Source organism: Dipodomys ordii, unplaced genomic scaffold (assembly GCF_000151885.1).
Source record: "Dipodomys ordii isolate 6190 unplaced genomic scaffold, Dord_2.0 Scaffold140, whole genome shotgun sequence".
Classification (NCBI taxonomy): domain Eukaryota; kingdom Metazoa; phylum Chordata; class Mammalia; order Rodentia; family Heteromyidae; genus Dipodomys; species Dipodomys ordii.
The window spans coordinates 4,377,062-4,389,473 of NW_012267356.1; the positions used below are offsets into that span (position 1 = coordinate 4,377,062).

The 12,412-nt window shown below is 32.4% G+C and overlaps 1 protein-coding gene across 1 annotated transcript in view; it reads right to left on the minus strand.

The window, feature by feature from the left end:
- The window catches only part of Nbea (neurobeachin), a 546,038-nt gene that overhangs the window by 364,093 nt on the left and 169,533 nt on the right, over window positions 1–12,412 (minus strand). Inside the window, exon 31 of the mRNA XM_013031451.1 lies at window positions 8,950–9,388. Coding sequence (XP_012886905.1) covers window positions 8,950–9,388 — 439 coding nt within the window. The remainder of the gene's footprint in view (window positions 1–8,949; window positions 9,389–12,412) is intronic.

A 12,412-nucleotide genomic window follows, 5' to 3' on the forward strand; every position in this document is an offset into this window, starting at 1 on the left:
CCCACACCAAGCTTGCTTGTGATTATTCTTCTTAATTTTAGAAAAACTTAAATCTTTTCTTAACAAAAGGTATTAACAATCTTAAATAATTTACTTATGCTAAAATTTCCTCCATTCTTTTGCTCACAATATTTTCTTCTTTTTTCTGTAACAATGATATAATAAAATCCTTTTATCTCTATCTTAACTTTCAACGATTTCACCAAAAGCACCAAAGCACTGGTCAGTTCTTAGCATATGGTTTCATTTATTTCATTGTGAGGTACTGTGACATTATACAAGAAATACAGAATATTTTTCCTGCATCTCTTAAAAATTCTTGTGGATAAAGAAGTATAGGCTGAATCAGGGGCCAGTGACTCATGCCTATAATCTAAGTTACTGAGAAGGCTTAGATCTGGATGATAGCTGTTTAATGCTGGCCCCAACAGAAAAGTCTGCTAGATTCTATTTCCAAAATAAACAACATAAAGAAGGTTGAAAGTGTGGCTCACATGTTAGAGCACCAATTGAACAGGTATAAGGATAAGTTTAAACCTCATTTCTCATAAAAGACAAAAAGAAAAAGAAAATAGACCCAGATTGACTGATAGTGCTTTATCAAATGAGTTTGCAGATAATAGAAAAACTATAACCAAAGATTACTGACTATCAGATCAGGGGTAATAAGTTTGTTACACTTCATATAAAAGAATATTAGTAGTGTTTATCCATAGTAATATCCAGTGAAAGAGATGTAAGAAATAAGTGGCACTGTACAAAAAATTCGTATCTCTGGTTTCTCTTATTTGCAATAACTAGTATAAGTCTAGGATAATCTTACCAGACAAGCAGAAAAGGTCAAAAGCTATGTACATATGACCATATAAGATGATGCTAAGCAAAATGAACCCCAAGATAAGGACACAAGAGATTTTTATCTTTGTCACTGTTGGGTTTTAAAAAATGTACTATGTGATTTTTTTGTTTCTTTTGTATATTCTCCCCCATGGCATTACCCCTCCCCCCCTGCATCTTGTATATACATTTTTCTAATTTGGGAAGGGGAAGGGAAATAAAATGCTGAAACAAGATACAGGTTGACCCATTGTAACAATGAGATGTGAAAGACATTATGTTGAAAATGAACTTTACAACTTTGGAGGGGGCAGGGAGGAGTTGGGGAGATAAAGAAGATAGGGATGGTAAAAAAAAAAACAAAGGAAAAAATACTAAGGAGGGAATAACAATGCTAGATAGGAAATGTACTCATTACCCTATTAATGTAACTACAGTATCTTTTTTTGTTTTTTGTGGGGTTTTTTGGCTAGTCCTGGGCTGGAACTCAGGGCCTAGGTACTGTCCCTGTGCTTGTTTTGCTCAAGGCTAGCCCTCTACCACTTGAGCCACAGCACCACTTCTGGCTTTTTCTTTGAATATGGTACTGAGGAATTGAACCCAGGGCTTCATGCATGCGAGGCAAGCACTCTAACACTAAGCCACATTCCCAGTGCCACTGGACAGTATCTTCCAATAAAAAATATATATTAAAAATCAAATCTCAAATTACTATACTTGTAGCTTATCAACAAAATTTAAAAATACTGTATTTGAGTATAGTACAAAAATATAAATATAGAAGCATAGTGGCTAAAGTATCCAACTTTCAAGTGTCTGCAGAGCTGTGTTAGAATACTAGTGGATATGAAAAAAAAATCTCAAGTTCTATTCTCTTCTCTGTTAAAATGAGATTTCTAATGCTTTTCATTGTATAAGATTGTTAAGAAAGACAAAAGGAGATCCACATGCAAAGTGTTCATCATACTATTTATGATATTGTAGAAGAGTGCTGCATTTTAACTAGTATATATATTAGCAACATTACCAAAACTGAAAGAAACAATAATCCTCCAATAGTACACTCTGGTCACTCCTCCTGAACAAAATTCTATGAGCATCACATTTCAAGACTATTAACAAATAGCATCATATCTGTAAGGGAAGAGTTAGGATGGCCTCATATCAGTAAAAACAAGTCATATGAGGAGAGGCTGAAAGGATCTGAAAACTACAAAAAAAAAAAAGAGAAAAATAACAATGTTAAAACCAAGAAGGAGCTTCCATATATCTCAAATAACAATTTATTATTGGTGATGATAGCCTTATTCACTGAGTAGTACATAATAAACTGAACTATTGAATTACTGAATTTATTCTAACTCAATGCTATAAATTTGAGATGTGAGCTAATAAGATCCTTTTATTCAGTCACCCATTTAACAGATTTTTTTTTATTGTGAAAATACTGTACAGAGGGGTTACAATTACATGGGCAAGATAATGAGTTCATTTCTTATCAAGCATTGTAGCCTCCTCCTCTGTTTCCCCTTCCTATCCCTTCCCATTTTCCTCCCCTGCCCCCCACTTATTACTCCTCCCCCTCCCAAGTTGTAAAGTGCATTTTTCGACATAATGACTTGAACATCTCATAGTTGCAATGGGTCCATCTTTATCCCTATTTAAACGATTTGTTTTTTGTTCCCTTTCCCTCCACAAATTATACTGACTTCAAATACAGTGAAAGCAGGAGTTATACCATGGGGAGGGACATACAAAGCAACAAAGAAATAATCTTATAAGTGTGTTAGAAACAATAGCATGAAAGAAAAAAAAAACATTTGAATACATATCTTAGGGTTCATTTCCCTAGCATCAACTTATCTGACCTTTTCTGCTTGACTCATACATATACCAGTTATTGCAAATAAGGGAAACCAAAATTATATTAAGTGAAGTAAGCCATTTAACAAATCTTTACTGAGCAGTGTATTGTGTTAGGGCCTGTTTTAATTTCTAGAGATATAGCCACGTATAGAAAAAAAAATTCACTGGCCTGCTATTTCTTGGTGGTTTGCACTGTGTTTACATTCAAGACCTTTGTTCAACAAGCTTGTCTGCTTGTTGTTTTATCAGCATACCTCCAACCCTGCTTTTTTGCTGCTACTTTGGAGATTGGGGTCCAGTGGATTCTTCTTTTGACTGACCTCAACCATGATTTTCCAAATCTCAATTTTACTGATGTAAATAGTATCACAGCTAAGTATCACAGCTAACTGTCCTCTTGGCACTCATGTAATAAGAGAAGAGACCTAAATGGGAACATATCTGAATAAACATAGTATTTTGAGTGGTAAATGTTAGGAAAACTAAAGCACTGAGAGGAGAAATATTGTTGAAAGAATAGTTCTGTTAGAAGACACACCAAGAGCAGATAAGTGAGAAAACTGAAAGGTGAAGAAAGAAGCCATGAAGGTATCCAGGAGAAAGTGTTATAGGCAACATTGAAAAGTCTAAGAGATAACATGAAAAGGCAAGAAAGGCTTGGACCACTGAGCTTTGCAGTTTATTGTGAGTGAGATAAGAGCCATCAAGCCCTTATCAAAAGGAATAGCTATGGTTCATCCTGGCTACTAGTATCACAGAAGCTGGGAGCCTGATGAGAAAGAACACTTTAAGCAAGAAAAGATGGTGAATGGTTGGAATTGGAATGACAAAGGGACAGGTCAGAAGTAAGAAAGGAAAAATCTGGCAAGGTTAAGGAACTGAATTTGAAAAAGAAGTGGATCTAGGGACAAGAAAAATAAAAACAAAATGCAAAAAAAAAATAGCTTCCTTTAAGCAACTAGAAAGTTAACTACCATTAATTAAAAGGGGAAAGACTAAGATAGTGAGGTTCAATTGGTAAATGGATAGGCAATCCTCTAGTTTAGGAGAGGGGTTTAGAATGAGATATAAAATATGGGAGCAACTGTCACCTACTTGGTTATTAATGCCAGGAAGGTGAAGAAGATCAAAGAGGACTGCAAACAGATAGGAAAAGTGGTCAGAGAGTAGAATCTAGAGCTCCATTAATTATGTCTGTTAATTTTATTTTAAAAACAAGAGTACTTCTTTGTACCTCATGGTTGTCCTATCAACTTATTTTAACCTGACTTATGAATCATAGCCTCTATACGACTACTTAGTAATAAACTTTTAAAATGTGCAAAAAATCAAAAAGATACTGAAAAAAAGGATAATTTTACAATTACTCATAGCTCTTTATAAGAATCTCTTTCTTTTTCTGTGTCCTTAGTTTATTCTATAAGATTAGACAGGTTAGGGATACAACTGTACTAAGAAATTTAGGGGCTTCAAAGTAAAAAATGATCTATCCCATGCCTGAGGGATCATACGCATACCAGAAGGGAACATATGCATAAACAAATGAGCTATGCAATTTCTTTCAACAATTGCTCCACATTAGTTATGTCAAGGACCTTGCAGATATAGTAGTTTTTTCTGGGACTGAAGTCTTTTAATCATGCTAGGAAATACCTATTTATGGCATATCTGAGAGTAGATATAGGCCATTCATTTGTCACCGAAATTTAGAACTTCAGGGATTTTTTTTCAGCAGTAAGGCCATTTAATTCCACTAACTCCTTGTGTTTGTAAACTAGATTCAAAAAGACAGTTAACTGATCACAGTCACAGAACTAATTAAATAATAATCAAATATTAATAACCAGTTTTAATTTCCAGATAAGCTACTCTAACAAAGCTTATAGATGCTAAATATTTATTTTGAAAAAACCCTGCAAATTAGGAAAAAGTAATGTGCTAAACATTTTAGGGCAATATTACTATTGACTGAAGCTCATCAGAAATCTGATGTTTCCATTGACTATGCTTCTCTATTTTGTAAAATATTTGATAACACCAGTAGGAAAGCAATTGAGTGTATCATTAAGGCACCTATTAAAAACAAATACTTTATTCAACTTACTGATCAATCTCTGTAAATGACAGGTGAAACAAAGGTAAAACATTGGGGAAACTAGGATGCAACAAGGCTGTGTCAAAATTGTACCTTCTAGCAATTGGCCTTTAAGTCCAATCAGCAGTTATATACTCAAAGCCTAATGAAAACCAGTTTGTAGTGGATAAAACTAGAGAATTTTCCATTTATCTTTTAAGTGGTATATATAAAACAAACATTTTCAAACAGTAGCAATAAAAACACAAAGTGAAGATTCTCAAAAGTACTTTTCACATTCTTACATAATTCTTTACTAAAGAAAGTCATTGTCAGAAGACTCTATCAACTCTACTAAACATTTTACTTAATAAAAAGCTAATGAAACTATGAAAAATACTATTCTAAAAACTAAGTTTTATGTTTTATATGAATTCTAAATAGATTGATTTTATTGTGATATTACTTATAAGACAGATTTAGAGACATTCTTTTTTAAAAAGTTAAACACATAGAAGCAAGATATTAAAGTTGAGGAAAATAATATATATATATTTAAATAGGTCAAATGGAGTAATTTGAACACAAAAGGGTGTGTGAAATAAAAATGGCAAGAATTATATGTTTTCTATAATATCCTAGACTTACAACAAATTTTAAAATATAATAAAGAAAAATGAACTGAGAAACATACTACTATCCTTTTCTTGTCTTACTAAGCTAGAGAAAAAATTAATTGGAATATAGGGCTAAAATTTTAGTTTGAAAGATCAGAGAAAACTTCACTGATGGTTTTAAAGAAAAATAAAAATGATACAGTTACTAATACATGAAAAGTAATAGTTTGGCCAGAATATTTATTTCATCATAGTTCTGTAATAGAAATCTATCAGAAGAGATAGCACCATTGATAGCACTGAATTCTATGATAAGATTATTATGCTTTTCTGTTAGAAAAAAAAACACATTTAAAGAAAAATGCACATTTAAATCTTTACAGATGGGTGCTGGAAAGAAAAGGAATCACCACTTTCCTATATTTGTAGATAAAAACATTGACAGTATTTCATAAGCAAATTGATGAAATATGTAATTCTAAAAATTTATTTTAAAGTAATACTAAATTTGATGTTGTAATCTCCTTAATGAATATATTATAAACTTCCCAATACTAAAATTCTTCAATGCTCCATCCTACGTAGGAAGAAATAATGTACACAGAACATAATTTTGCAGAGCTCTCTTGTATCAGTTATTTTAGGAAACTACTCCCAAACATGCAATCTAGAATCCAGGTTAAATATAAAGAATACATTGTTAATATATATGTAATGGAATCAACAAACAATTGGCCAGCAAATGTAAAATAATAGATTTCCATTGGTATTACTTAATGTAATAGGAAAAACGACTTGGTTACAAAGAATACAGCAATTGAGATTGCTGCTATATTTAACTGAAGACAAAAAATGAGAAATACTTTATTGATAGAGAGAAACCCATGATATTTCTGTGTTTGAAACTAGTATCATTCTGTACTTTCATTCTAAAGCCTGTCATCTTGGATTCTATTTTCAAAGAATGTGATTTGATGTTAAAAGACATGTCATAACTTGGACTTCAGACTTCAGTGCTTCAGAAATATGTTTATGTACCTCATAATGTAATTATAGTTACTTTAAGATAGATAAGGCAAATGGTAGCAATACACTAGAAATAAAATGAAAAATGCAGTGGTCCAGAGGCTCTTCTGGGATGATGTGTCTGAAAAGCTGCTCAAAGCTTCAGAGTTTGAAGTTAAATTTTTGATGTTGTCACTCTCAATCTATTGAATGGCTGACAGACAATCAAACCCGTCTGGCTGACTGGCAGCTCATTTTGCTGGCAGGTGGCAAACAATTAGACACACCAATTTGTGCCTCCTGATGACATTAAAGCATGAAACTAAGTTGTATGCAGGGCCTAGTGATTTGTGTGAAAGCATTTCAAAAATAATACTCTTTGCCGTGGCAACTCATTTCAGACTGCCACCTCCCATTATGGGTTTGAGCAGTGAAGACGACAGACTTGAGTTACGTTCAGTGCAAGGCCGCTTCTGTTCTATCCGTCATCAGTGCCCCCTGAGACCTCAATCCCCTCCTTTCATCAATATCACCTCGTCATTTACATTTGATAGTACTTGAGCTACTGCATATATTAACCACACTGGAGACTCTTTTCCTAAAAAGAAATGAAATATGTTTTGTGCTCTTCTATTTCATTTCTATTTATGCAATTTAGAATAATGATTCCACTCCCACTGCATTTTGCACAAATGCTGCCAGCAACAAATAGAAAGTTCTGTTTATAATGCAATATTTGCAAAAGGATAAAAATTTTGAGAAGCTTATAAATATTGGCACTCAGGTGACTGCTTTGAGTTTAAATTAAGAATGTTATTCTAACAATCCAAATTAAAATAAAAATATTTTACTCAATTTCACTTAATTCATTTGTGTTAGTCACAATAATTACCTGTATTTATTAATTTGCATTTAAACAATATAGTTATAATTTAAAAGTAGGACAAAATTTAAATGACCGTAAATTAATTCATTGTAGTATTTATCTAAAAACTTTTCCATATTTATAACTATATTATTTAAAGGCATGTATTTATATAAACTCATAAACATATACATGAGTGCTCTGGAAAAATATCAAATACATGAAATTGTAAAAGGAAGAGTCACTATATGAATGAATATATGAATATTACAATATCAATAGTTTAAAAAGATTTAAATTTTTTCTACATTTCATGATCTCACAATTGTTCACATCTTTAGAACCTCAGAACAACACATTTTGACTGTGCAACAATTACTTGCAATTTTTTATTTTTTATTTCTCTACAATTTCACTGAACACAAAAGTAATTGTAATTATTTTTATACCCAAGGAATATATGTAAAATACTAATTAAATTGCTAATATGCATATTTTCAATTGCATTTTTTGAATATGAAAAGATAATCCATCCTAAATAAATGAATTTATTTTCACATTTCTACCCCCAAGGTGTAAAATAAAAATTACTATTCTGGTAAGGACAAATTGGGCTTTTTTTATAGAAAGCAATATTAAACATATGTTTTATTTTATGTATAAATTTTTTAACTTTCTGGTTTAATAAATATTTGATTTCCTAATCTGATACTTTGTCTCACTAAAATTACACATTTGTTAGTAACTTCATACGAACACATATACAAAATATATACCTTTTTGTATCGTAATACACACATCAATTTTTGGTATGAGAAAGCATTTTAAACATCAATAAACTGATTTAATTTAGATTGTATACTAACATATATTTTCATTTATATATAAATATATAAACATAGACATAGTGGCCTAAGTTTGTAATCTTAACTAGCTGGAAAGCAGATTGGAGGACTGCAGAGGTCAAGGTTAGCTTAGGTTTAGTTTTCAAGAATCCATTATGACCAATAACTGGGTGTGGTGGTACAATGCTGTTAGCTCAGCTATAGAGAAGCATAATGACTGGCCCAGAACTTGTGTCTGCCATACTAATAACTCAGGAAGCATAGTCTAGGCCAGTCCATACATAAAGTAAGACCCTATTCTGAAAACAGCCAATGCAAAATAAGTAGTTTAGATACTTAAACAGCCAAAATGCTTTTCAGAAATTTACGTCATTACATGCAACAAAATATGGTGTTTATACTGATAACAGAAAACTCAAAGGAAAACAATTTCAAATGATTTCCATTTAAAATTTGAATTTTTTTACTTAAATAGAGCATTTAATCTAGAATAGTATGGCATCTTACAATATAATAATACTATAATTTGAGGGTGAGAATAGATTTTGGAGAGGTTTAACCTATCTACTTTCTCATTTTATACGTAACGCAATAATGCAGGAAGAGAAAAATGAGCTCTGCAATGTACTATAGTTCCTTGATAATATATTATTAACAAAATCTGGGTTCTCACATTCCAATTCAATTCCTCTCATCATACTGAAACCTCTTTTTAAAGATCTATTATTACAATTCCTTATCATAAAATCATCAAGTTTATCTCTCTGCCTGATATTTTAAAATTAACCTACTTTTCCTCTCACAAAAAAAAGTACCGTGAGCAGTAAGTTGAGGACCTACCTGTCAAAGGAATGAAACTGCATAGGAAGAATAGCTTGCGCTTCTCTCTTCAATGCTGGATCTGGGTATGGGATAGGTTCAGGGCCACATTCTGCAATTTCAACTGGAGCAGCCACAAGACTTTTCAATATTTCCTTGACATTGATGCCTTTGGTTTGACTAATGCTAGAAATAGATGGTGCAGGCTTCAACAATTCATTGGGATGTTCAGTTAAGCTCTCTTGAGATTTCTTTACTTCAGATGACAAAGTAGATAAAAGTTCACTCATGGCATCAGGACCTGTGGTAGTTTCTAATTCTGCCCCATTCAAGATGCTAGCTACTTGCTCCTCCCCAATTCCTGAATCTGTATGAGGAATTGAACTTTCTATTTGTATTTCTTCACCAGGAGTTGGTGTTTCTTTTTCTTTTATAGTGTCTGGAAATGCAGTAGGTGTTTCTGTAAAGAAAGGAATTGATTTTCAAAAACTTCACTAGTGAAAATTCATGTTATTAATAAAACATTCCCACAGCAGGAAAAATACATCCATTAGTATGTCTGAGTGGCAATGATACAAATCACATAAACAGATCACACAACTGCTGTTTCACTCAGTCAGCAGATGTTAAAATAATTTTTAAAAATTATCTAGCATTTCAAAATTAATGCCTTTAATAGCATCAGGAAGTAATTCTTGGAACAATCTCTTAAACTAGCTTAAAATAATTATTTATTATATGGATTTCCCCCTTTTATTCTTCTATTATCTACCAATTATGCGAGAGAAATCCTTTTATGTTGTTAAAATTTATTATTTTCCTTAAATATATGAAGTCAATTTTATACCTTTATGGATCCTTCAATAACCAATAACAAATGTCTGAAATACTTAAGCTAATTGATTCTTAGAAAATTATACACACATAACTTTGAAGAATTATCAAAATGTGAAGGATAGAATAATCAGTTTTCAAAAGGATAAATTATTAAAAGTTTTGAGATGATAATCTCAATAACATCAGGCAAAGCCAGAGAAGGTACAAGTCAGAGGTAGAGATAGCAATTGTTTTTTAAATAAAACTTCATGAGAGACGCTTGTGAATAAAATTAAAATAAAAGGATTAGGATTGTAGGAATTCTTATGTTTCTGGAATGTATAACCTACGAGTGGAAAAGAATAAACCTGTAACTTGTATAACCTGTAATTTGTGTACATTGTGTATTGAGATGAGGGGGCTAGGTTGTTATCCACTATTAAGGGGTATATACCTATAGATTTCATACTTTTGGTGAGAAAACAACTGCAGCAATATATTCAGAAATGAATGGAGTGACATTTCTAGAACAATAAGACAAAGAATATGAGCGCAAAATTAACTAAAGCACAAAAACTTTCTTATACAGTTTTTTTTCTTTTCTTTTTTTTTCAGGGGAGAGCGCGAACGCAGTCCCCCACTACCACAAATTATGCAGTCGAGTTTTCCCGCATTTGGGGAAATCGCAGGGGTCAGCACATCTGGAGTGCAATGGATAAGACTCGCCCTGGGAAAACCACCTTTGTGATCATGGTATCTCCCCTGCCAGGTAAGTATCTTATAAAATTTTATTAACAAAAGCATATGACATACTTAGTCCTTGGGTTTGGTTTTGTTTCCTTTTCTTTTTTTTTTTTTTTTGGTCAGTTGTGGGGCTTGAATTCAGGGCCGGGGTGCTATCTCTGAGCTCTTTTGCTTAAGACTGGTGCTTTACCATTTTCAGTTTTCTGGTGATTAATTGGACATAGAGTCTCATGTACTTTCCTGCCCAGGCTGGCTTAGAACTGTGATTCTCAGATCTCAGCCTCCTGAGTAACTAGGATTACAGGCATGAGCCTGACACTAAGTCCTTAGTTTTAGTTTAGTTGATTTATACATTTGATCTTGAGTTCAGGGTTTAAAATGTCAAGGTATTTTTTACTTATGGTATATTTTGCATTAAGAGCTACTCAAAATGTTTAAACTATTCAAAGAATATTAGACTTAAATATAAGATTTCATTAGTAAACAAAATATCTAAGAAATGAGAAGTACAAGTTCTCATGTCGAAAACGAACTTTACAACTTTGGTGGGGGGGGGAAGGATTGGGTGGGAGGAGGGGGAGTCTAGGAAGGGATGTGAAGGGTAAACAAAGGAGGAGGCTGCAATGCTTGATAAGAAATGTACTCATTATCTTGCCCATGTAATTGTAACCCCTCTGTACAGTATGTTCACAATAAAAAAAGAAAGAAAAATATATTCATATCATATAAACATATCATATAAATATCATATAAATATATAAATATAAATATAAAATGAATAAATAATCCAAACTCTGACAACAACTACAAATTTTTTTCGCATATCTACTTACTAATTGGCCCTCAATGAGAATATAACTCTCAAAATCTTTAACTTACTAACTACATAATTGAAATTCTAATGATGGGTTGACTTCTTGATAAGCTACTAATTAAAAGTGTATTAATTTTTTTTTCAATCATGGGGCTTGAACTCTGGGCTTAGGCGCTGTACCTGAGCTCTTCAGCTCAAGGCGAGCGCTCTATCACTTGACTCACAACGGCAGTTTTCTAGTGATTTTATTGGCGATAAGAGTCTCACAGAGTTTCCTGCCAGGGCTGGCTTTGAACCACGATCCTCAGATCCTCCTGAGTAGCTAGGATTACAGGCGTGAGCCACTGGCGCCCAGCTAAAAGTTTATTAATCTTGAATGTTAGTTATTTCTAAATAGCTACTCAAATATTTATGCACCAAAAAAATCTGATTTTATTTTAACTGGGACTGAATGATTTCAAAAGAGAAGTGTAACTTTGACATTTCAATAAGAACCCTATTCAAACAAATATTTTGTTTCCATAAGAAATAAAAATTAAATGCCATAGGAAATAGCAACTGCAAATAAAAATAGACCAGCAGTCAGAAAACTACCTTCTCCCTATGCATTGATACCATTTACAAATTTGCTCAGCTGATATTACATATTTCAGCTTAAATACCTGATGTCTGCATAATACTTCCTATGACACTGACATACTTTGAGGACTTAATTACTTTACATAGGAAGTTAGAAAAGGAAAAATAGAAAAATTAATTATACCAATGACATTATAATAATATACTAATGACAGTAGGTTTTTAACATTTTCGGTAGTTCTCATAGGTTTCTCATTTTAATATAAGAAGCTGAAACAATACTAGCTTGAGTGATCTTAACCCTATCAGAAACAGGCAGCTGGATGTCAGATGCTTACTTTCCTTGAAGATTTTCATACTTTGGAAAAAATATGAGGTTAAGTTCAATAAGCAATGTGATGTTAATATGGTGAGCTTCCTTCCCCCAAAATTCCTGTTTAATGGTTGTTTATGAAATGTTTCAATTTTTTACATATTAAGGTACTTTCTAAAAATCTCTAAATAAGAAATGACCTGAAAGAAACGTACCAT